At 37.7% G+C, this 27037-nt stretch overlaps 1 protein-coding gene across 5 annotated transcripts in view; it reads left to right on the top strand.

Moving 5' to 3' along the window:
• The window catches only part of ARMC8 (armadillo repeat containing 8), a 79893-nt gene that overhangs the window by 31694 nt on the left and 21162 nt on the right, over positions 1–27037 (top strand). For 2 of the 5 annotated variants that reach the window (XM_074912187.1, XM_074912185.1), the window contains 9 exons: positions 1432–1574; positions 1672–1769; positions 10466–10558; positions 14171–14230; positions 15414–15494; positions 18735–18810; positions 18901–18991; positions 21903–21963; positions 26378–26578. In XM_074912187.1, the coding sequence (XP_074768288.1) occupies positions 1432–1574; positions 1672–1769; positions 10466–10558; positions 14171–14230; positions 15414–15494; positions 18735–18810; positions 18901–18991; positions 21903–21963; positions 26378–26578 (904 nt within the window). The remainder of the gene's footprint in view (positions 1–1431; positions 1575–1671; positions 1770–10465; positions 10559–14170; positions 14231–15413; positions 15495–18734; positions 18811–18900; positions 18992–21902; positions 21964–26377; positions 26579–27037) is intronic. The other 3 variants (XM_074912186.1, XM_074912189.1, XM_074912188.1) reach the window with 3 other exon arrangements.

Below are 27037 nucleotides of genomic sequence, written 5' to 3'. Positions count from 1 at the left end.
ATAGACCAAGGGTCTCATAGCTTTCTTCATGACATGCTATAGTTATGTCCGTTGGCCTTCTACTTCAGGTTTCAAATGTAGGGGATTCTAAGAAGCAATTTTTGCCTTTTATAATCAGGAAACATTTGGTACTCCTCTGTGTTGCTGTCTGTTGTGGGGCTGCTTGCAGTTCCCTTCGTGGCCTTTTCTAGTCCAAGGGACTTAAATTGCGCTTAGTTACTGTGTTTCCAGTTATTTTTTCCCTTGCCTTTGATTTAGGAAGTCAGCTTTTGGGCATTTTGTTCAGGGAGCTGTTTACTGGAGCAACTACTTCTGTCCCCTTCAGCAGTGGTGTAGATGCTGGCTTTTAGCTCCTTTTTGCTCCTAGAGAAGGCTTTAGGATAGACCTTTTAGAACTGGACAGAGTAGTGTGTTAGTAAATTGATAGTATTTCTGTCTTAGCTCAGTGAATCTAGACAAGTGACTGTGTATGTTGCATGTACAGAGAGAATTGTATCTCAGTGTCCAAGTCGTCTTACCTGTTACAGTTTTGCTCAGACTTGTAATGTGGGAGCCCTTCATTAAAAGGTTTGCATCTTAAGGTTATAAACCATGTGAATCTTAAAGTGATTATCTTCCCTGCTGATGTGAGGTAGGATTCTGGTTGCTATCTGGGCTCTTTGTATGACTCGAGTTTAGACTGAAAGCGTTCGATGACCTCTGCTGTGATTCAAGTGCTACTGATGTAATGTAAAATACATTCAAAGGGGATCATAGGTATCTCAATACCTAAAGAATATATAAAGAATCCATACTGATTGAGACTCAAGGTATACATTTGCCAAGATGTGTTTTAGGCTTAAAGTCACCCTTTTTAGCTACAATTCAGCTGCCTTCCTGCACATAAAACTTTTCTGGGCTTTCTTTATGTTCATATATGATAATTTCTCAATGTTCAAAATTCAGATTACTCTCAGCCCCCAGGTTTGGCTTGATGATGGAATTATTTTGCAACCATGACCTGGAAGAAGTCACTGCCAAAGATAACCATCACGATAGCAGTAATCATGTCCCTAGGTATTAGAGGAGATGCATGAGGTTCCCTTTCCTGCTGATGTCAAACTGCAGACTCATTTCCTTTAATTGAAATTTGGGATCTTCCTGGTGTCCTGAAAGACCTCATCCCGGATATCAGTACTGTGACATTACATTTTTAGAAAAAACAATATGGTATTTTTTTTACCATAAAAGTGAGTAAAACCTCTGTAGGAACACTCAGTGTAAAAAGGTTCTTATAAATAAAATGTTCATCTTACTCTTTTGTTCAGTCTTCATCTTTATATTAAGGACTTCATCTTCTTTATGTAGCAGGATCCAGATATTATTTTATTTTACTACACTTAGAAGTTCTCATCTGTGTGAATTTTCCTCTAAAAATAATTGTATTTTCAGGTTGCTGTATTTACTTCAGCAAGAAACCTCCAGCACAGAACTAAGAACAGAATGCGCAGTGGTCCTCGGGAGCCTTGCAATGGGTACAGAGAATAATGTCAAATCCCTACTAGACTGCCATATTATTCCAGCCTTATTGCAAGGTACTTTCCCTTAATGGATATGTTAGTAAATGTTCCTAAAGTACTCAAATAAACAAAGATAATGAAACTGAATAGTAGTTTTTGTCTATATTTATAGGATTACTGTCGCCGGATTTGAAGTTTATTGAGGCTTGCCTGCGATGTCTCCGTACCATTTTCATCAGTCCTGTAACTCCAGAGGATCTGCTATACACAGTAAGTTGTAAGGAGATTATTATGTCCTTTTAAAAGCTGTTGGAAGTGAAAGGTCTTGTCTACAGTAGTAGTGAGGACTTGTTTGATCAACAGTATTAGCATTTCTCACCTACCTGGCTCAGCTAACATTTATAGCAATACTTGATACATGATAGTTGACAAGATAGCACACTGATAAAGAAAAAAACCTAAAATTTTCGGTCTTATGTACAATCTTAAGGAGTAAAAACTGTCTCTAAATTTTATGTACAGGTATCATTATCACAGTTATATTGGCAGAAGTTAGGTTCTGAAACCCAAAATTTTATCCAACGCTGTCTTCCCGCTCTGGATGTGAGGGTACTTGCTTAGTTTTCACACTTCGTGTGGAAGAGATTCACCTCCAGAATTTCTCTGCTTTTAATTAATGTATGCGTGATTTAGATTTAACTGACAAGAAGTTAGAAAATGTCTTCCACCATTGCTATAATCTTGAGTTCAGCTTGGAGCATGTAAGCAATAAGGCTCTTGGTGCTGCCCTTGTTGAGGTGACTGGGCAAAGCCATTGCCGTGGAGCCCTGTCTGAAGGTGGTGCTGTCTCTTGGCAGCTTAGGCACAGAAGACCTTGCCCAAACTCAGTCACTGTCTCTTACTTGGAAAGAGGAGAAAGAAGGGTTTGCACTCTTCCCTCCTCCTTTGTGCCAGTGTAAGGGCTGAGGGAGGCTGTGGCACGAGAACGGTACTGTACCAGCAATCTCTCTCTGCCAGGAGAAGGGTAGCACTGCAGCAGTCTGGCTGGAGCTCACCGAGCAGGTTGGATTTCTGAGAGTAACCGGGAGCCCACAGTGCTGACCACTCTGATCCACCACTCAAAGGGATGACTCTTGCTTCCTGAGGAAGACTTGATGCTTGCAGAAAAGGGCACAGCTGGCCTCTGATTTCATACTTCCTCTATGGTTTGGGTGTCTCTGTCAGTACTAGAGACTATTTCTGTGTGTTAACAGTCCTCAACAGATTTTCTTCATTACTTTTGTCTAGTTGTTATGCAGTGTTGTAAAGATGTCTGTTTTGTTCTTTATTCCTTTTATGATTTCTTACATTTTCATTCCAGAAATAGGTATGTAAACTTGTTTTCTAGGGGCTTAATTTTACCATACACCTATTTAAATTTCATGTGCTAGTTAGTTCATCTCATGAAGTCTTTCTGCAGCTCTTTATAGCTTACCCTTGTATTTAGTATGTGTAGATAATCAGCCAGCTTTATCCTTCATTGTTCACTGCCTTTTTTCCAGTTGTTTTTTGTTTGTTCAGCAAGGAAATCCTCAGTGCAGATTGTATGTGTGACCACTGAAGGCACCTCTCCTGAGTGATCTGAGAGTTTCCTCTTTGTGTCTCTGTTCCTTCCTTTGACTCCACTTTATGCTCCCAGATTCCCCCACGGTGGCCTCTAATTGCGGGGGCATCTGCTTCCTGCTCTCAGCATCCAAAGTCAGGGCTTAAGATGATCGTCTCCATTAATAATCCATACCTCTTCCTGGGGATCAGTGCTCAGTAGAGACTGTTAATTGCTCTCTATTTGGAGGAGAGATTTGCTATCTTGAAGGGAGAGGAAGTGGAAGAGTATGTACAGAAATGTGAAAGAACCGATATTAGCATCTAAATTACCACTAACATTGGGGAACAATATACCTAAGATACTGGATTTTCTGTATCATCCTTTCTCAGATGCACAACAGTGACATGAAAACTCTGCTACACCATTCCTTATTCAGGAAAATGTGATAGTCCTTAACCATAGCTATGGGAACAATCATCTGGTGAGGGTGCCCTTGTTCTTTAGTTTGAACTGTAATACCCATTTTCCAATCTCCCATTCCAGTTGGACACCTGAAAGTTAAATTCTTTATGACTCTGCTTAAGGTCCTATTTCTGCAAGTCAGCTTCTTTGCTTCTCTTGTGGGAATACCCAAACCCATGCTTTGAAAAGTAGTAAATGTAGATCCTTTAGAAAGGAGATGTTTTTCCTGTTTCTTGGAAGGTGCTAGCCACAGCCCCCACTCTGCAAACTGTGTTTCACAAGACAGAGGTTGAGGAGTTGTCTTTGCAATTAAAGTAGTAATTATGGGCCTAATCAATACTTTATGGCAAATACTCCACTTTTCCAACATTAAGAATAACAGGAAGAATTTAAAGTTCTCATTTAGCCACCCTGCTCCCTCTTTGTTTCTGATCACAGCAGCTCCAGGGAGACTGTCACCATTTCCAGGTAGCTTCAGATCTTGAATGAATGAAAGAGCTTATTCAGCAGCCTCTCAAGTTCTGCCTTTATCAGGTCCTATTTTGAAAGGTAAGAGATGAAGTTTGTCAATGGCTTTTCATTCTTTTCCAGCAGTTCTGGAGAAGACTTCTGAAAAGTTAGTTCCTGAGTTGTTTCCAAGATAGCAGTATTTCCCAGCATTTCTTTGCAGTTTGATTGCATGGAGGATGCTGTCTCTCAGACCTTGGCCAGGACTATTTCCAGGACAAGGAATTATGCCTTAGCTTCATGTCTCCAGGGATGTTACAGTCACTCTAGAGGTTTCAGAAGACCTTGCACTGAAGATCCAGGATACACAAGTGCTTTAAAGAGAGCTTTTTGAAGGGCTTTAAAAATGTTTCTTTCTGTTTGTCTGGGAGACAATAAACACAAAATTTATTTCTAAAAACAAAACCAAAAAACTACCACATGTAGCCTGAATATTTCTCCCAGCAAAAATACTAGGTGTCTGAAACTTTGTCTTTCCTCTTGAACCTTTCCTTATAGACAGGAGCTTAAAGGATAAACTGCTGGCAGTTTTGAGCAATTGTATTCAGTTCCAAAGACAAAGTAGTTCTTTAGAGGTGGAAACATTTGGACTCTTTCCTCTAGGAACTTAGGACTGGTACTGAGGAAACATGAAGACCATATGTGTGTTGAGCTGAACGGACACTGAACTCTCAAAAAGGCAAGGCTTTTAGTGTCTCATACAGAGATCTTACAGCAAGTGTGGTGCAGAACAGTGAGCTGTATCCAGACCTGCTGTGCCAGGTAAATGCATCTTGGGGAGACTGCCTTCACGGGAAGGGTGCAGGCTTTGGTGCCGAGACTGATTTAGTGACCATCCTGCAAATGGAAGTGAGGAATGACGTGAAGTACCAGGGTGGGTGAGAGATCTTTTGAGATGCAGACAGACATGCAGACAACTCTAAATGGTAAGATTATATTTGGCAGTGTTTTGTACAACTGAAGTAGCCAGCTCAGTGTAGCTGGGTAGATTTTGACTTGTTGAATAGATTCAAGCACTAAGTCAAATCCAGTCTTACTGATAGCCTGTGACTTCAGCTCTTGCTATTCTACTTAAAACAAAAAGAATGGATTCAGTGGCAGACAACCTTTCCAGCCCATGAAGGCATCCTGCATGTTCCCTTACAGATATTCTCAGTTATGATCCCGTTTTCCTTCCTCAGTGGGACCTAGATAGAATTTTATTGAGAAATTGCTATCTGTGGCCACTGTGCCGGTCTTGAAAGAAGAGGCAGGTAGCAGGTGAATTCTCTGCCGTGAATGAGTCTCTCCTTATAGGAAGCTTGGAGAATGGAGGCACTGCAGCAGGGTGAGGTTCTCCCTGCTGCTGAGACAATGAGGAAGGAAGTTTCAGAAATCTCACTTTTTCCAGCTTACTTGACCTAGTAATATTAAGTGAAAGGCATTGCTGTTGAGGTTCGAGATGGAAAACTTATTGTCACCTGCTGATCAACCAGGCTTGTTGAAGGGGAGGAGGATCAATTCAGAGGACAAGGCTAGCAGGACAGAGCAGGGTATGTTACACTAACAGATATTCAACAAGCAGTGAAACCACACTGTAAAGTGTATGCGTGTTCCATCATGGCTCAGTAATACATAGCTATTAAAGGAGGAATCTAGGTCATTTTCTAATGCCTTACTCCTTTCATTCTTCCTGAGCCAGGCAGCAAGGCTAAATACTCTCTAATCTGAACTATTTCTTAAAAATGAGAATTGTAAAATAATGAATTGTAGCTTAGAGAGCTTCAATTTAAGTTACTTGGATGAATATAAGAATTTCAGTTCTCTGACTGGGAAAAAAGAATAATAATACTCTGTTACAAAGAAATATTTAAGAACAGATCTTGCAAATTCTGTTTTAAAGTTAAAAAGGAATATGAAGAAAGTAGATATTGAGAAAGAAAGTATATATGAAATAAAGTAGGTATTGGGATCCAAGCAGGTAAATGCAACTCTGTTATTTATACAACACATGGACTGTAACAAAATTATTTTTTCATAAATTGCCTGGAACTAGTCTTCATTAGCAGTCAACATTTTAATGGATTTGTCAATCTTATTGTTTTAACTACAAATTACAAATGTAGACTCAGTGTTGCTTAGTAGGGTTGCTGGAAAGCTCCTTTGTTACTTTTACATATTAAGATTAAAAAAAAAAATTATAGCCTCATATTGACACATAATGACTATTCACATGGAAGTCAATAATGTCCACACTCTTTTTATTAGATTATTTTCTGATAAACATACCAAAGTTATTATAGAATTTGTATGTATTTTAGCAGAACCAAGGGGGGAAAATTAACATCATTTTCTCACAGGCATTAAGCACTCTTGCAACTTTCTAATAGTTTGTAACCTGTTCATACCCACAACATTTCTGATTTGATGGAACAAAATGAGAAAGTGTGTAAAAGATAACACTTCTCAAACATATCCTTTTCTAGTCCAGAATATCTAATAATACAATTCTTTATGTATTTAGAATTTCATGGAACCCTTACGCTGTTGTTTGCAAGGATTTCTTAACCCTTATATCATGTACACAACATCATCACTGGGGCCACCCTGACACCAGAAATGCCCAGTCAGAATGTTTGGTATTGGAACAGTCCAGTCTCATAAATGGCAAATCCAAATGCTTGTCATTATCCAATACGAACACCTTCCTGTCCAGGAACTTACCACTGAGCTGTGATGCCACACTGGTCAGTAAAATGTTACCTTAGGGAAATCATAGTGTGCCATTCTCTTCCCATTTCTATAACTCTAGATGAGCTTCCAAAAGATTAGGGGCTCGATTTCTGTCCACTTATATCTTTGCTTATATCTTTGCCAAAACTCTCCAGTCTGTCACACTGCAGCCAGAAATACTCATGTGATCAGTGCTGTTGGAGCTTTAGGTGAAACTACTATTGCATGGTGGCGTCACTGGATAGGATGTGAAATGAAAGTTTCTTAGTTCCTTCTGTGGTGTTAGATACAGGTAGAGAAATGTGATGTATTCATCTGAGTTTAACTGATCAATTATTTTATTCAAAGATGAAAGCAATATATTTTTATTCATGGTTTTGGAGATAAAAGCAAGAATATGGGAACATATGTTCTAGTAGAATCTGTGATAGTATCAGAAATCTTATTTCTTTAGCTTCAGGTTGATTTCTAGTGGCTCCTGATACAAAGCTTGCCTTCTTCCACTTTTTATAGATTTCAAGTGCTTTTTTAGGTAATGAAGAATAATATAAATGTTATTCTTGTGTATTTTCATTGAAATCTGATTTTCATAAGCAATTCCACCAGTACAAGTTTAAAAACAAGACACAAAACGTTTCTACCAGATTGAAGGAGGGAGAGTCCTATAGCCTTTTATAAGACCGCTTCAGTATGTTTCAGTAGCCAGATGTGTGTTGGTCATGTGATAAAGGTGAGAGATTGTGTGAGTGAATTGTATTCATTACCTGACAAAAATGCAGATCTGCACCTGCCAGTATCTCTGTGTAGACAAGGCAGCTGCACAGAGCAGTCCCGAAGAATTACCTGACTGATGAGGGGGTCAAATCTGGTTGCATGCTAGTCACCTGTGATTTAGCAAATAAATTAGTTGCTACTCTTCTGGCTTTCTTTTTCTCCCTAAGAACCTGAATGGATACTGACATCTATAAATTCTTAACTAGAATTTCCTGGTTAGCTGAGAGAAAAACAAATTTAAGATAAGGACAAAGTACAGTTATAAAGCAATATATAGTAGTGGGTGCTTATAAATTAGAACCTCACCTATTTGGGGGAAGAGACCAAAACATGACAAATGTGTTTTCTTCCTCCCCACTTCCCCAGTCTAGGTTTTCTGCTTGCTGACATCCCCAAAGTTTGCAACATTCTATGGTTTTCTAGATCAGGTAGATAGAAAAACATGTTACTAACATTAGGGAACACTGTGTCTATGCTTCTTTAACAGTGGCAGTTTGAACCCTTTTTAGCTCATGGGGATCTCTGGCTAAGGGTTACTGAGCTGATGCAGATTTTTTCGCTTGGCTCACTCTGCATATATTTCTTCAGTTGTGAATTCTTGTACCTCTTACTTTTTGGCAAGGGCCGTATCTCTCTCAATTTCTTTAGACTTCAACTTTTAGACCAACATTTCCATTGTCCTTGTTGTAATTTTTGAAATCAGCCTGATTACATACTGGTTTCCCTGCAGGAGGTTTAAGGTCTGGCGTCTTACATTTTGAAGCTCCTGAGGTTTTTTAGCTTTACTGCATCTGAATCCTGAGGTGTCTCTCTTCTCTTCCCTCTACCCTCCTGACTTCTTGATTGTTTTGTCTGAGGTGTACTTTATCACTGATAAGCCTCTTAGCATGTGTATGTATGTTGAATTGAACACTAACATGGCTTGTTATCTTCAGCTGCCGAAGATTTACAGAAAATTACAAGAATCTGTTTTAATGGATCAGATGTGTTCAACCACAGAGGAATCCTGGGTATATTGTCAGTTTGTTTTCCTTTAACTCAAAGGAGGAGACATTTAGAAGTTTTGGCGATCTGTTACGACTTTGTAAAATTGTAACATTTTTTTCTGGAGAACAAGGTTGGTTTTGGTTGCTTCTGTTTGGTTTCTCATGGAAATTTTCTGCTCTGCTTGGCATATGCCTGAAACCAAATGCCCACTTAGTTTGCACACCACTGCAGGCTTACTTCTGTCAGGGAGAGTCAAGAGACACTTCATTATGGTTGTGATCATCAGCACTATTACAACATACTTGTAGATTTAATGTCCACTATTGCCCTGCAACCAAACCAATTCCTTGCAGGCCTTTGGGTTCAGAAGTTGCAAAGAAACAGATGTGTTTGTATAGATGCCATGTGCAAAGGAAGATCAGTTGGAGCTATTGTTGACCAGCCCCTAAGAATACTGCTTAGAATAGTTTGTCCCTTGCTTTTTGTATGACATAAACATGCGGTGAGCATGAATATATGTACCTGGAAGAACCCTGGTTTCTCGTAAGTAACTTTGTAGGGTGCTAAAATGGCGAATGGGGCTGTTGCACATCAATCCTTTCCAGTTATTGAGAAACAAGCAGTAGAAACAAGTTGGGTTTATTCTTGGTGTGTTTCTTGGCTCTGCCCTATTGTTTTCTGTTGAGAATTAGGTGGCTGGATTGTTGGCAGCAAAGCTTTCTAAAAGAAGTCTGCAAATTTATATATATATATATGAAAAATAGCAAACAATAAAAAAAAAATATTGCAAAGCTTTGCCTAATCTCAAATACATATACAAATAGGATAGACTTACACATGTTTATTTTGCTAATATAAAAAAAGTTTGATTAGAAATTTCCCAATTAGGAAATAAAACTTTTCATAAACAGCTGTGTATCTTTGAGGCTATAGTCATTAAAACAATCAAGCTAGTGCTACTTTTGTTACTGTAGCAGTAGCTGAGGAGCATGAAGATGTTGCTCTTAGTTGTAAGCCACTTCTCCCTCATCAGAGGGCTGCAATTCATCATTCTCCTGCAGGTAAAACAAAGAGTCTCACTTGCATAGGGTCAATATAGCATAAGTTCTTTGGAAAGGAAGACTCATTCAGTCTTTCATCTCTTCTGTCCAGCGCACTTCATTTCATGAAAGTATTTTAGTTTACCATCTTTCCAAACTAAAATGACTAGTGTGTTTTTTAATATCCCTGCAGTTGCTGGCACTAAAATGGACAAAGTAACTGAAAGCTTTAAAATGTTTTGTAACTTACCACAGAGCTTAAGTAACTGGCTGTGTTTTCAGAACAGTATAGTGATTTTTCTTTTGCTGATTTATTTGGAATTCTCTGTCATTAGTGTCACACATAATAATAGTGTCTATAAGTGTGTGTTTGACTTAAAGACAAAGGCAATTACAATATTAGCCCACATGAATTGGTTAGAAGGTGAGTGCCACAGAATTCAGGGTAGACTGTACATTGTTCAGCCTGGCACCTTGTTCCCCTCTCTGCTCTTTCCTACTTGGAGTTGAAATGAAGAGGTAAGTAAATCACACTTACAGTAAGAAAATACTAAGGCAACTCCTGTAGTAATTGCTTTCAGTGACCATGTTTCCACTCAGCGTGGTTTTTTTTCCCCATTCCTTTATTGTTTTCTCATGAAATAAAGATTCTGGAGACAAATCCCTGAAGTTTTATACCGAACTTGTATTGACCTTTCATTTTTTCCATGAGGCTCAGAACTGTCACTCATGCCTTGAAGTCTCTTCTGTACTACTTCAGTGGTATTGTCCTGTGTTCATGCAAGTTTTGGTGGAACGGAGAACACAGAATGCAGAAACGGGAGTACTCGTGACAAAATTGAAAGAAACTACGCTGAAATACAGTGTTAATGGTTTTTTCTTTTCTTACTTGTTTCCAGGATGCTACAGTTATCTCCCACCTCATGGCACTGCTCAGTAGGTCTCGATATACACAAGAATACATATGTCAGATCTTCTCACATTGCTGCAAAGTAAGAAAGAGAATACATGTTCTTTATGCAACTTGTATTTCTGGTATCAAGAAACTGTAAAATGATATTGCCTTTTGTGGCAAGAACATTAGGACAGTAATGACTGAACTGGTTTTGTTCTGGATTTGCTGACAGATTTATTGAGCTTGATATATGTTTCTCTACAGTAAAAATATGCAAATAAGTGCTTTTTTTATAGGATGTGTATATGTATTTACACCTTCGGCTCCTATACAAAGACAAAGTCTAGGCGAATACCAGTCCTCAGTATAAATATATATTATGAGTATAAACTTTGTAAGTGTTATATTTTTCTTTGGAAGTCTCAAGACAGTGTGAGCATCTTTTTGCAGAGGTCTTGCATCTGCTTTCAAGACAGCTGTTTTAAACCCAGTGTTTCCTCAGAGGTACTGTAGGTGGAGAGGAAGAAAAATGCTGTTCTCCGTTGAACTCTATCGGTTACATGTTTATCCAGAGACATGTTCATTCCTGCTATACAATGCAGTCCTCTTGGTATGGGAAAATTAATTTAAAACCAGCAGTGACCCCACCCCAAACACAGAGGGAATTTGTCTTTCCCTCCCTCCTCTAAGTTTCCACACACCAATGTTTTTTGTATTATTGTTTCTTTTTTTTTGTAGGTACTGTACCAACGGGTTAGACAGTAACTATCAAAATAATTCAGTGTAGGAAATCAGATTTGAACAGCATCTTTCCCTTTTAGAAACAGTTTAAGATATCATAAATCATATTTATATCTCAGACCAACAATTAAAAGTTCCAAAATTTATGGGGTTTTAAGTATTTACCTTGAAAACTATATTTCTGCTTTATCACTATGAGTCTTCTGGAACTCTGAATTACTCCTTTGTTAAAAAATGTATTTTTCTCTACTTTGACTTATTTATGTACATTCATGCAATTTCATTTCTTCTGTTAAGTGAAGCTGAACACTGAAAACTGTAGCGTTAGTGTGATATAAAAATGTAACTCTGCTGCTAATATTTACTGAACTGTCTAAAAAAAATACTAAGCCCAGACTCCTACATGGGACTGTGGCAGTTCAGATCTATTGCTAATACTGGAAAAAGAATTTGTTATTTTAACAAGAAATATGCTTCAGTAAGGCATGTCGTGTTTATGTGGCCCTTGAAAGTGTCCTTAATAGACTGAGTAGCTTGAACAGGTAAAAAATTGGGCCATGCTGGCTTACAAGGAAAATATACAGGACTGATTATAGGGTGGTGTAGAAGTCAGTTTATACAATCAGGGGTTAGCTCTGCAGCAGTATAAACCCTGTTGGCTCTGTGAGAACTGCTGAGTAACTTCAGGTAATTAATCCAACATGAAAACAGTTATTGTCATCTTTCTCCACAGGAGTTATTTCCTTGTAGCTCCACTAACTCCTGGTGACTTTCATATCGAGTAGATTGTTATCAAAGCAAATGCCATTCACTTAACAAGAGCAGAATAAGGAAGGTCTTATGAACTCACTCTATTGTTTTGAATGCCTCTATACCCCAAATTTCTCTCGAATAAATTTTGCAGTGAATATTTTGAAAAATCCCAGGTTTTGGAAAGAAAAAAATGTGTGAACAGATAGAAAGGTGATAGAATCCGATAGAAACATGAATGCGCAAGAAAAGCAGAGTGATGGGTATGAGTATTAGGAAATAGTTGCATTTACAGAACAAGCATTATCTGTATAACCAAAAATATTTGAGGTTGAGTAAACAGATCATCCCAAATGTTAAAATGATCAGGAAGTAATTTATTTCTTGTCCAGGGTAACGCAGCTGTTCAGCAAAAATCTAAAATGCCCTCTTCTTTCTTTTTGGTTTAGTTCTTGGGGTTCAGGTCTAATTATCAAGGTCAGTTGTATTTTCAGCCATAACAAAGTACATCTAAAACAGTGAAGCAGAATTTACCGGGGATTTTCTAATTTATATGGATAGGCAAAGTATGCTCTTAGAATTTAAAAAAAAAAAAAAAAAAAAAACAACTAAAAATTTCCGTATTCCATACATTTTTAATAAAGACTCCATCTTCTCCCCAAAAGGTCATGAGTTAGAGAACCTTTCTAATTTTTTTCCTGAAGAAATAAGTTACTATAAGCTTTCGTATTTAGGTAAGGCTTACCATATATTATAAGAGTTATTGATGCTTACATCTCTCTTTTTCCTCGTCTTAGTAGATTTTTTTTGTTAAACTAGTAGTGACACATCATAGCTCTTACCCTCCTTGTTCCTGCATACTGTTCTCTGCTTACATCTTGTGCATTCATTTTTTCTCTTCCTTGCCAGAGTCTTTATTTGGTTGAGCTTCTCAGGTTTGTTTTTTTCACCTGCTTGAATTTCCTTGGAGAATCTCAGGCCTGTTTTCTTGAGCTAGGAAATCCTTAATTCAGCTTCCTAGCATATTGCTGCTGTTTTCTGCTTTTACTGCATACTTTTACTGCTTCTCACTGCATTTTTAGAGTTAAAATTAACTGATGGAAACATTGACCCTGGAGAAGAGCCATCCTAAGCAAGGGAAAGTGTTGATTTACAGAGAGATCAGATGCGGATTTTAACTTACAGAGCCAGGATTCTATCAACATATAAGCAAATAAGTAAACTGAAATCAGGTTGATGTACATGGTATGCTAAGATGCAAGTCAAAATTTACCTTTTTAAGATTCTCTCTTATCGCAGTTGATTTGTTTCCAGAGAAAGTGATGTGAGTAGGTAAGCTTTTACTATTTTAATGGTCAAATTAGAAAGGTAAGGTATGCATTTGGAAACGCATGATTGTATGAATAATTTGAAAAGATAGTTCTGGAACTTACATTTGTATGTGGTGACATCTCTGCATAAGTCATAATTTCACCACAAGTTTAAAATTAAAATCTTGTGTCTGGGAAAGATCCAGGATAAAGCCTGTAATCAAGGCAACTTCCTCCCAAGCCCGTTCTGAGTGTTTTCTTATGTGATCTTAGGCCTGGTGCTGGATCCCTGAACCAAGGTACATTTGCATTTAGATACCTGCTTTTAAAATTTCATTGTGGAATGAATTGTTACGTTGTTCTATCCTACTGCTTTCTTGAAAATTGACATTTTATGATGAAAGATCATGCAAGAAGTGTGATTTCTGTTCCTCAAATATGTTGTTCGATCATATTTGGAGAAAAAGATCACTGTAATAGGACTGGTGCCTGGAACTCTGTTGGTATACACAGAAAGAAACAAAAGCAGAAGGCCTTGCTATTAAATTGGTACCTGAGCTGCTTGAAAGTGATACGTTATAGTCTCAAGTTTTCACATTTATATTTGAAGCTGTCCCTATTTATAGGTTAGTGCTTAACCTGATTGTGCGTTAAACAAGCTGGATTGGTGTGTGCAAACAGAGTGTGTACAGATGAGATATTTTCATGTACATCTAGTTATCCAACCAGGAATACACCTAAGCGTCACCTCTGTACATGCATTTGTCCTGTTTGTGCAGAATTTATCACCTGCATCTCATTGAAAAATCACTACTACTTGTGAATTACTAGAACTATTTAGGTCAATATGATTTCTTTTACTTTAATTTCATTCTTTTTTTTCACATATTTTAATATCTGTTCTTCAGCTTCAACACTGGCATAGCTGCGGCTTTAAATCATTGCCTCAGCCACTTCTGTGTGCCAATGTAAGTTGTTTTCCTACTTCAACCATGCTGTTTTAATTGCATTTTTTGGTAGAAAGCTCTTGGTGGCAGTAGCAGCTGAAGCATTTCTTAAAGCACCAGATATGTTACATCTAAAAGTAATTTTATGCTTTCTTTCTTAGAGGTAAGGGATGTTCTAAAATTGTTCTTTTGAATATAAGAGGAATCTGATATCAGCTGTATCTAAAATGTGAAAATAAAGCATTATTCATGCATACGAGGGTGTATAGATGTGCTCATAAACTCAGCTGGGTTTGAACAAAAGATTAACGAGTGAAGATACTTTCTTCGCTTGCAGATTAGTCAAGAAAATGCATCGAGGTATGATTAATGCAGTGACATTTTAAAAGCTGAATTTAAATTGCGCATAGTCCGTGCTCAATGCAAAGATGACTAGAGTCATGAATCTACTTCTAAAGAGGTGTTTGTAAGTCACGGATCAGATCTAACAAAAGACCATTTGAGGGTTGAGATTTCATGTTGTTTTTTCCAACTTCATTGACCCATGTCATACTACAGAGATTCTGAGCCCTTTCTACTGCAAAATTCAGTATTTGTGTTTAATTCCAAATGCTTTTTAAATCTTTGAGAAAAACTGATGTATCAGCCATTGCCGACTTAGATCCTGAAATCATTATGTGATGGCTGACTAGATTTTTGGCTGAGTATGTTTGAAACTAAAATAGTCTGTAGGAGGAAAATATGAATCTATTCTCAAAGCACTGTCACTTTTCTGTCTGGAAACAGTTTCAGAATTAATTCCCTCTCTTCTGGAGTTAGAATTGTTGAAACTGCTTAATACTACCAGTGAAGAAGACATTAGAGACTGGGGATCTCTTATATGATTTGTAGAGAAAAGCAGGAGCTTTCAATTGCTTCCAGTATGAAGAATAGAAACATAAGTACTCTATCCATGCTTCTTCATTTGTGAAAACTAATTGCATTGCCTATTGGAGAAAAGAGTGAAAATGGTTACAGGAAAAGGATAAATGCCATAAAAATAAGAGTTGGACTTATTAAAAAAAAAATAAATTGGTATGCCAGCTGATTTCAAAGTAAATGTTAGTAAATCTACCTTTAATATTTAACAATAAGTTACAGATAGTGGAAACCTCTTGCATATTCTTTTAAAAAAATAAACCATGTTTTATGTTTTCCTTTGAAGGGTCCAGATCACCAGACAATCTTATTTAACCATGGAGCTGTTCAGAATATCGCACATCTGTTAGTCTCCACCTCCTACAAAGTAAGACATCAAAATTATTCCATGTTTTACATGTATTTATGAAATGAATCCATATGAAGATTATAAAAACTATGTCTGTGCATATGAACTAAAACTATAAACAGGTATAGTGTATATTTCTAGAAGAACACTTGGTTTTACTTGTATGGATTTCTGTCAAAACAAGACCTATTGTTTTGGAGTGATCTGTAAACTTGAAACACAATTAATTGAAACAGAGTTGGCTGTCATTGTTCCAAAAGAGACAGTCATTTGGCAACCCAATAAAAATGGTCTAATTTGTTGAAAAATACATGACAAAAAGAAATTAAGCTGAAGAGAAGGAAATGTGAGCTGTCCTAAACAGAAGTCATACCTGTGAAAACATGGACATGGAATGTGGGGAGACCACCAGCTACCTGTTTTGTGCTCACTGAATTTACTGCATCTCCCCTCCATTCTGTTATGTTTAGAAAGTCTGTCCTGGACTAGCTAAAGGTAGCATCTCTGGGGAAAAGCATCATACTCTACCTGTAACATGGTGTCAAGGAGGGTCAGCTGGCTCTTTTCAGTCTAAGGCCAAAATTTCAAATCCTGAGCACAGCCTTAGGAGTCTGCTGTAGATTAGTTAATAAAATGTTTGAGTGCATAAAATGCTTTCTGAGTCTCTTCTGTGTAGTTTGAATTCTTGAGGGCTAATAGATGTCTGCTAAGCAAGTAATTTTGATATCTGCCAAGCCAATCCTGTGATCTCTAAGCAGCTGAACTTTCATGGATTTTCTCATGAAGGCATCAACTTCTCATCCCCCTCGTATGAATGTCATCATTCTGAAAATAAAGTATCTAAATTTATCTTGAGTTCTTTTTATTACAACATATAATACAAAATATCTAATAAGTTTTCATGCCATTTTTAAGTAGGCTGTTTTCTGATTGATTGAGACTGAATAGTTGGGCTTGTCTATTCTGAACTCCTGCCTAATGCAGAACGTTCTTGATAAATTATCTTTTGGCTGGCCTTTTTAACCCTGTATAGTAAGGTGAATTTTCCGGGCTGTGTTTGGCTTGGAACCTTTTCCAATGGCTTTGAACCTTCCTTAATTTTTTCAAAGAGCTGCTTTAAAATAAGGACATCGGAGCAAGGTAAAGTTTTCGAGTTGGTTTTTCACCAACAATATACATGTAGAATTGCATTAAAATATATATATTTAGTCCTACCTTACTGGAGAGATGTATAAAGTATTCTCTATTTTCTCCTTTGCTAGTTTGGTCAGGCCTTTAAATCATACTGAACTGCTCTTTGTACACTTTCCTCTGTTAATACTCCTGGGATTAACAGCTCCATTGTGGTCTTAGCTGCTTTCTCAGTGTTCTGCAGTAGTTGGATGTTCTCAGACTTCGAATGTAACTGATATGTCTTGTATTCTACACAAAGTCTCATTCTCTTACTTCTCTATCCAATTTCTTAATATTCAGCCTAACAAGAACTTGACAGGAAAAGACAGCATTTAAAAAATGTTGCCTACTTTTCAGAACTTACATTAAAGGCCAACAAGGTATCTCAGACGATTTAGGCAACAGGACCACATCAATAAACAGCAGAAACCCTCAAAATGGGATTTCAATTCCCATGACAAGAGTTTGTCTAGGTCTGCCAGGAGAATGGCTTATTTTTCTTCATTTGGTTTTGGAATTGTCCCATAGCCAGCTGATTCTATAAGTATCTTTCCTGTGTGTTATATCATTACAAGCATGCGTTTCCATGACTGGTGAGATGTCTAACACAAAGGGACCACAGTTTTTACGGCAGCATTACAGATAATGGTTTCAAGACCATATTTACAATTTTTTCCGAATGCTTTCATTCCCTGTTTCTCATGTAACTACTGAACTAGTTGCCCTTAAGTAGACATTACAAGCAAAGAAAGTAATCACAGTAATTTTAATATCTTTAATAGAGCAATATTATATAAAATAGTTAATTTCCAGCTAGACTTCAGTTGTTCTCATTAGAGCCTTTACCCCCCTGACTTCCTTCTGGCAGGAATACAGCTCTTGTCTTGTGGATTTAACTTTTTTCAGTGCAGATACACCATCTCTGCTTCCTGCTGCTTTGAAGCATACACTGTATTCATTAGATTGTCTGCAAAATGAATGGAAGTGTTGTCAAACAAAGCTTTTGTTCTGAACCCAGATAGCCTAGCATCTGTGCATCCTGACTAAAACTTCTCTATTACTGATAAGAAGAGATCTTACTGGCTGTGATTAGATATAAAATTGCACAGAAGCGTGATTGTCTTTACTGTTGTTGTCTACCCATGGACTTCCATGTTTCTAAGACTTTTTGTGGAGGAGGGTGGGATGGGCCTAAACCGAAAGCAGTATGTGGTTTCTGCAGTGATGGGATTCTTTAGGTCAAAATCTTGTTCCTTTTGCTTTGTTTTCACACTAAGAATGCAGTAACAGAAACATAGAAGGATATGGACACAGTTGAAATACATGCAACTGTAGGTGAAGTTGAAGGCTAATACTTGGAACTGAATTAGATTCTTTGTCTGGGAAGAAGATAATAGTTGGTCTTCCATGTCAAAAAAAGAGGTTATAAAGACTTACAGCCTTGTGTGAATAGGTAACCATGAAATATTGCTCGATTAAACCAAGACAGGGTTTTGGACTGGAGGAGGAAGATCCCGCATGAAGAAATTAGTGAATCCCTTTTTGTACAGTTGATACCTGAGGCTGTGCAATGGCAGTAAAACTTGTGATATATATTTGTTTTAAGATTAGTTTAGAATCACTTCAACTGGATGGTTCTCTTCAGACATTTTATTAAATGCACCTTTAAAGGCTTCTAAATATAAATCTCAACAACCTGTATTTCTGATTCTCTTATGTACTTATGAGTCCTGGAAAGGAAAATTACTATTGTTATGATATTTCTATTCTTTTGTTGTTGTTTGCATGTCTGTGAGGCATCATAAATAAGACCAATATTTCTGACTGTCTAGTTCCCAAATTCTATCCTTGCTTGTCTTTTTCACAAATAGTTCACTACATACCCTATAGAAGGATAATTCCAACAGGGAGATCACAGGAGTCAAGGTGTGAGTTGGATGTTTCCATCTGCCTTTTATTCAACACTTACATTTCTTATTGATTATACAGAATTCTTTTCTACAAACGTATACAGCAGTATAGACCAATTTTGCTTTTAAGTTAGCGTTTACATTTATACTTCATATGTATTATGTTTTTACACAGGTTCGAATGCAAGCATTGAAGTGCTTCTCAGTTCTAGCCTTTGAAAACCCACAGGTATCAATGACTCTTGTAAATGGTAAGTATAATGCTGCTGTTGCATATTTGACTCTCATTTTACTGACTGGCTGAATCAGAATTACTTGGAGTTCTCTTTCATTGCTTGCAGTGTCGGTTGATGGAGAATTGTTACCGCAAATATTTGTGAAGATGTTACAAAGGGACAAGCCTATTGAAATGCAGCTCACATCAGCCAAATGGTAATTTTCATCAGGAATTAGAATGAAATAGTATGCAATTTAATACTTTTTAACCATTCTCTTTTTGCTTGTTGCAAAGTAATACGTGATCTAAAATGTTTATAGATGTTAATTGCTTTATCTAAATCCTTGAAGAAGGGGTCCTCATCTAATAATTTTTATAGCCTGATTTTAATTCTTTACTGTGCATAAACACAAAAAAATGTTGCTGGGCAGTAGTGTTGTCAGGAATGTGTCTTCAGACATGGATTTTCATAAGCTGAACTGCAGTCTTCATTAATAGCTTGGATTTTATGATATTTTACTGTGAATAGGCTATGGTCAGTTGTATGTCCTTATGGAGTATAGCAATGAAATATCATCATGTAGTACAAGTTAATGTCCTTGTTGCACCACTGTTCAGAGGACTCAGATGACTGGGACTGTGCTGTGTTGAGAGCTGTATGCACTAAGATAACAAGAGAGCAGAGCTAGTCCCCTCTTCCCAACTCTTAAATAAAATAGATTATTCTTTAAACTTCATGTGCTCATACAGCAGAATTAATGTTATTAATTTTATAGTTCGAACCAAACTTTCCCTCCTGGTGTGGACAAGTTTTGGTGTGTTCATATTCGTAATGACTTTATACCCTGTGACAAAACATGACCAAGTCCTCTAACAGCAACACTAGGGTTATACTCACTTCATAAGCTGGGAATTTACTCCCTTTAAGACCCTTTTCCTTATGTTGTGTTGTTAATAATGAAATAAATTATTTCAGGGGGTTTAAGAGATAAAATTACCCATCACTATCAACTGCCAAAATTAAACATAACTCAGGAGTTTAGTTACTGATATATTGTTTGATTATTATTTTAGATTTTGATGCCTTATTTTTTGACCTGGATCAGTGAGTTCTCTGATTCAGTTCACCATACAATTTCACTGACACTTATTTCAGTGCAAAGTCTAGAGATTCTGGGTGAGGAACGAGTGGGGTGGGTGGGATGGCCTCTTTTGAAATGTGGCCAGGTTATGATGGCTTAGCCCATTCATAAAAGCAGTTATGAAGATGTGTACGTGTGTGGAGGTTGTTTTAGGTAATCCCACTACATGTGGGAGGTCTGTCTGAGGACCTCCCACACTCCCTTCCAACCACAATTGGTCTATGCAATCTGGTTTTACTGGTTTTGTTAGGTAGCTTTTAGTGAAGAAGGCAAGTTAAATTAACTGTATTGTAGCAGTCTCAGTTCTGGCTGATTTATGTGTTTCATTGAGAAGTTGGAGAATACATAGAGAATGAAGTATTAGAAATTATTTTTTTTCTGATCTTGAGATAAAAGCAGTTGATAAGTCATGAAGGCAGATTGGAGTTAAAAGAATTGTTCTGGCTTTGGGCTGTTTCCTTGTCCTGGGATGAATGCTCCCAGATCTATTGGTGCTTTCTACCTACAAGTGGAATCAATAACTTTTTCTGCTAAAAGTACTAGAATTACTTCCAGCTAAGTCAGGCCTATTTTACCTGAAGTAAAAATACTTCCTTATTTCATGTTTGAAATCGAGCTACTTTGTCTGGCAAATAGGGTCTAGCTGGACTAAATGTTACCTGCAAGATGGGTGCTTCCCTCCTGATTGTTCAGGTGTGAAAATGAGTATTTCTTGCTGTCAGCCCCAAGGCTTGGACAATAAAAGTTTATAAAATGATGTCTATGCTAACAGTCAAATCTTATCGTTAATCTTCCGAGAAATAATATATAAAAAGACTTCTGATTATGGGATTTTAGCGATGTCTGTCAGTGGTAGGTGTTTGGAACAGGATCAGTGATTACCTTCTAAGAGGTGAAAGAACTCTCTTTTGACACTTGGAAAGGGCTCAGGGATGCAGCGAAACACAATATGGTTACGGTATGTTAGCATATTACTGCTCCTTAGCTGAGCAATTATAATTGACCCTATGTACACTTCTAACCTGCCCAACTGAGAGTTGAAACATGTTGGTTTTACATCACCTTTACTGAAATTCAGTTCTTTCTTTCACCTCAGTTGTGGCATAATAAAAGCCAGTTACCATGGCTTAGTTCAAAAGCTAAACCAGAAGATACTTGACTGTTCCTGCACTGAATGTAGAGCAGTTACCCTCCAGCTTCATTGCATTTCCTTGTAGCAGAGCAGGTAAAAACTATAAACCGCTTAAATGTAAATCACTTCTATTGGTGAGTGAACAACTTCACAGTTCTGGTAGCTTGGAGCACATGTATAGGTAAATTAAAGCAGCTTATGCATTTGTCTGATGATGTGTGTCAGGATTGTAGTTTGAGAACTTGGAGTTGTTATAGCCACTAAGTTTTTGTCTAATTAAAAAAAAATTTAAAATGTTGGTTTGGTTCAGTGTCAGACTTAACTGGGTTCATCATTAGCAAGGATGTGCTTATTCCAGGAGAGTGTTAAGACATGCCTGTGGATAAGCATCACAATGATACTACGGCTCACAGACTAATGCAAAGCTTGAAGGGTTTCTCACTAAGCTGTCAGACTACCCAGCCTATATTGTTTCTTTCCTGATTGTTTTAAGTGCTTGCCCATGCACTGTACAGCAACGAACAGGTCTATGTATATTTCTCCTTTATCTTAATGTAAGTTGTTCATTTTGAGGTGGTTTGTTGGTAAAAGAGGTTTGTGGATCTATCAAGTTTGACTAGTGTGTGGTATATGTATTGATTGGTGCTCCAGCATGATGTCCTGTGCTAGAAATCTGCTTAAAAATACACCTGTAGTAGTTTGTGTGCTCAAGTCTAGTAAGCACAAATGTATTCAAATCAGTGGTAGAAAAAAGGGGGAGTACATTTCATGAGTACAGCTGGTTGTTCCACAATGTCTTAAGCGCATAAAAACCAATGATGGGTGAACGTGTGTTTTGTTATGTTGTTACAGCCTTACTTCCATGTGCAGAGCTGGAGCAATACGGACAGATGATTCTTGCATCGTTCTTAAGGTGAGATGGTTAAATGGTTTTCTGTTTGAAATGTTTTTTTCACATAGGGCAATTCTGGTTTTATTTGTCTCGGAGGAAGTAGCACAAAATCTGTTAAGCTGAAGATTTCAAAGCACCAAGTTCCCCTGATTTTTTTAACTTAAAAATTAGTTCCCTAGTTTCCCTTCGTGTCTTTAGACATTTATAGTGACATGGCATTTTAAAGAATTTTTAAATGAAGAATCAATATCCAGGAACAAATATCCCTGAGTTTGACAAACATCTGTTTGAGGTTTGTAATCATTTCAATAACAATTTGTAAGTAACATGGAAACAACAGGGACCTTGCCTTGGTCTCTGTATATGAACAAGGCACTGGTTTGTCTTTCAGTAGCTTATTTCACAAGACTTAAGTCAGAATACTTGCACAGTCTATCACAAGCAGATGATTTCTCAGGTTTCACAATGTTTTTGTACATTTGTCTGCTTCATATGTTGGCTAGGAAAAGATGTTATTAAAAAGATAAACTGTCATGCTGAAATATTGGATTTGATTTTCATACTGCGTGTGACTTTATAAAGAAATTCAGTAAATGAAACTTCATTAAATACCATGGGAATGTAGTCTCGTTCCTAATAGTCACACTTGTATAGCTAGTCAAAAGAAAAAAAAAAGCTGTTGATGAGCAAGCATATCAACCAAAGATCAGATGATACTAACTGCTTGTTTCTCCATGAGATACTGAAGTATTGCTGTAGTACTGCAATAAGAAAACATGTTTGCTTTCTTTGATAATTACTGTAGCAATCTGGCAGACCCCAAAGCTTTTAGTACGGTTTTCAGCATTCTTCATTCCAGAGAATAACACGTAGTTCAGACTGGAGGAAATGCCATTTAAATGCCTGAAATTTTTTTTTTCCCCATATGTGCCCCTGTACTGAGATTGAGAAGACCACATGTGCTCTTGGAATGAGCCTAGCAAGTGAAGGATCTAATCAGCAAAGCAGTGATTGTCAGGATTTGATGGTGTGAGATCTGAGACTGGCAACTTCTTAGAGGAGTTCTTTGTCTTTGGCTGTGAAGGCCCCTCTGTAGTCTTCACAAACAAACAACTACTAAGTGTATGCGTGACCTCAGAGTGCGCTGCAAGTCCATGGCAATGCAGATAGCTGTGTGTACTGCTTAAAGCAACAAATACCACCAAAGGCTACTGATTAGTATCTTCTGACTGTGGTCTGGTGCAAAACGCTGGTGGGTCCTGCAAGCTTGCATTTCAGACTGGAAAACTATCACCCTTAGTCCTATTCTTTACCAGTGCTGGGGAAAGAGTAGGTTTTATGTAAAATACTCCAATAAGAAAGCATATTCATTTCTTTCAATATCCATGGTAGTAGAGTCTGGCCTATCTACAGCTTTTGTTAGTGGGATTTTGGTATCTATCATTCCAGTCAGTGACAGATGAAAAACACGTATGTTGGCTGAAACAAAGGCCCATCAACCCTCCTGTCTTTTTACGCAAGAAAGTCCAAAATGCAGTTCATTCCAGTGTTGATACTGGCATCTGTTCTGCACTGGCATCTACTCTTACAGGAATTGAGGAAGCCAAGCTGCATCCTTCTCCCTCATTCTCCTCCTTAGCTTTTTTTCCAGTATGACACTCCAGTTCCCTGAACTCTCTTCTTCTTACAGCACCTGCAAACTGAGGTCTGTGGTTCCATGCTCCCAACCTATCTCGCTCCTGCAAACCTCATTCTTCTTTTGAGAATTTATTCTCTTCAGAAATCCCCCACTGTGGGTTCCAGAACTGTTCTGCTTTGGGGGCAAGACATGCGGGACTGGTGCTGTAGGCAAAGGCAGGTTATTGTTGATAGCTGGCTGCAAACTGTGTGGAGCTACGCATGCTCTGCCACGTGGGCCGAATGGATAACTGCAGTGCTTCCAAACCATTATGAACTGATTTGTTTGCCAGCCCGCAGCAATAGGAGCGCTTCCTTTCTCATGGAAACTGCTTCAGTTCAAATAAACGTTTTAAGCTGTGGACTAAAATTTCTTGTAATGCTTGAGGTTAGACAGAAGAGTGAGAAGAGGAGGAAGGCACACAACTTTGCTGCCTTGGTAAACAACTCAGGTAATTTCTTCTTTTTTCCTGGGGTCACTCCAGGAGCTCATAGTTTTTAGATAACATGCTGGCTCAGTCTGTGGTAAATCCAGTCACAAATTGTTTGACCTCTGGTGAGCTAAAACAAAGCAATGCCCTCCTTAGTTTTCAGAAATTACTGAAGAGAACTTTGACCCTTTGCTGTCAAATTTTCTTTATTTGGAGGACAGCCAGGGATGTGTGTTTCCAAAATGTTTTTGATTTATTTCGATTGCCCAGTTTGAGTAGTGGGTTGGCCTGTAACATGTGGGGGAAAAAAAAAAAAATCTCAGTTGAGGTGGGGAGAAGGCAGAGGAGGCTGTTAAATAATTGATTTGATTGGAAGGGAAATTTCTTTCTCTGTATTCCTAATAATAAAAGTGACTTTGTCCAGATAACCCTGACACATCCCAGCAATACCATGTGAATTAAGTATTCAATCTTTACATCTTTACTGTCCATTTTTATTCTACTATCTGCTGGCCAGAAAAGATCAGGTGTGCTTTGTGGCTCTTCTTACACCTCTGAGTCCACTACTCCTTTGCATTAGTGAGGTTGTACTGACCTGTAGCTCTAAAAGAACAGCTAAAACATGTCTTTCAGAATTCTTGATTTTGTTTAATTTTAAACACATGGAATTGCCAAAAGTTGAAAAGTATGTGATTTGTGTTTCTTGGGTGCTTGCAGCAAGTGACTTAACGTCTAGCCCTTGAATTCCAAGAAATAGCTTATTTCAGACAGTTTGACCTTGGAAAGAATTGGGAAGTACACTATCTTTGTGATTTAGACATGGAATTCCACTTATTTTCTTCCTTATTCAATGAAAATGTCTTTTTTTTTTTTTGAGACCTTATGTTCAGCTTTCATTATTTTATTTATGCTAGCCTCAGTATTTAATATACCTTATGCCAGCTCGGTAATTGAAACTGGTGATATTTAAACATTATGGTGTAGTTCTGAATTCTACAAATTAAAAAGTATAGTAATAATTAAATGCCTGAAGGCTTTTAAAGCAAACTTTGAACAAACTTGCAGAGGTCCTAGAAATTTCACTTCTGGAATTAGGTAATTTTTGAGGGCTGCTTAAATTCACCAACCCTCAGAAGCTGTCATCCTTTGAAAGAGTTCTGGTGAACTTCCTAATGAAGCAGAAGGTCCTTCGGTGTGTCTGTGCTATTAGAACCAGTTTTCAATTGTTCAGGCTGAAAGTCTTATCTGATGTCTTAAGTGGCACAGATTCAGTGAGGAGGTGCTTTGGCTCACTGTATTAGGCACATGTTTCAAAACCTAAATGGTTATCCTTGTGGTAGTATCTATTTTTTTAATAAATGTGGGCAAGTCCTGTAAATCTGCTTCCTTACCTGTGGCATGGAGGTAACATATTTATCTGTTTAATCATTTGAACAGTCAATGGATAAAAACCCATATCTCTCAGAAATATTTTCTACTAGTGTAATTCTGTTGAAGTTGGTGGAGTTACACAAGAAAAACCTTGATATTATTCCTCATCTGTTTTCATACTTCTGCTTCGTGAGGCTTGAGTGAACAGAGGCCAAACCCCTGGAGAGTTGGTCTTTCCAGAGTTAAGTGCTTTTCAATGAGCTTCAACTAAAGAAAGATTTGATTGGTTTTAATGTTTAAGATGGAGAACGTATCACAAAAATTTTGCCATGTGAGTGTAACCAAGGTAGGGGAGTATGTCAGGATCAGGCAGAATGGACCTGGATTACAAGTGGATTTCATTTCTGGTTGACCAGATATACTACTTATGAGTAGTCCTCCCTTCCCTACTACTTGTAGCAGCCAGCATGGCTCAAGGGGGTCCTGAGATTATTTTTGACTGCATTGTCCTTAGTCAGTCCTAGATCACGAAAGAGCAGGAGAGGTCAAGTACTTCTTGAGAGCAGCTTGGGTAGTTTTGTTCTTATGTGTAGTAAGAATAAACCTGTGCAAATATGAACTTCTGAGGCAATTTTAAAAAAAATTTCATTTAGCTTTTACTGACTATGGTCACTTCTAAACATTGCATTCATGCAGACTGATTTTGACTGCATGTAAAGTTGGGTTGGAAGTAGCCTACTGTATACTTAATAATGCCTGAACAATTTTTCTGTGTGTAGTCTTTAAAACCACTAAAATATTTTTGTCTGAAGATACTGATCTAAACATTGTTGAGAATTACTCTAGGATAGCTGTTTGATTTCTTTTGGGTTTGTGGTGGGTTTTTTTGTGAGCTGCTTTATGAACATAGTAGCACTAAACAGTGGTGGGGGTTTGTTTTGTTTTTAACTTTTCAGACTCTGCCATGTTTGGTTCGAATGTGTAGTAAGGAAAGACTGCTGGAGGAGCGAGTAGAAGGAGCAGAAACACTGGCCTATTTGATTGAAACAGATGTGGAGCTTCAGAGAATTGCCAGCATTACCGACCACCTCATTGTCATGCTTGCTGACTACTTCAAGTATCCCAGCTCAGTGAGTGCAATCACTGATATCAAGAGGGTATGTTTCCTTTAACCAGTTCTGAAGCTTTGAAAAATGTGCAAAAACAATTATAAATGTGTTCGGGATATTTTTTTTATTCTACTTAAACCTTATGTCTGAGTTCCTCAATGGAAGAGTGACCAGAGGTCCAGTAGGACTTGATTGCTGATGCATATAATCCCAGAGTCTTTGCTCACTCACTGCTTTTTCTGGGGTCTGTATTATCCAAACTAAAATTGCTGTGCATATCTGGACTCCTCATCCTGTAAGAAGGCTGCTGCCCTTCTTCTGTGTCAAAGACAGAGAAGTAGGCTATGAGTAGTTTAATGTATCTTCACTATACACATTCACTACATTTTCCAGTGATAGCAATGAAGTACCAGACCGAGACATGTGTCGTGTTTCTCCTTTGCAGAGTTTAAAAGACTTATTTTCACAAGTACATTTCAGCTTCATAAGCCATGATGCGATGAGAGA

Source organism: Athene noctua, chromosome 8, assembly GCF_965140245.1.
Source record: "Athene noctua chromosome 8, bAthNoc1.hap1.1, whole genome shotgun sequence".
Lineage (NCBI taxonomy): Eukaryota > Metazoa > Chordata > Aves > Strigiformes > Strigidae > Athene > Athene noctua.
The sequence above is the reverse complement of the archived record's forward strand: the minus strand, read 5'-3'. Positions and strand labels throughout refer to the sequence as shown.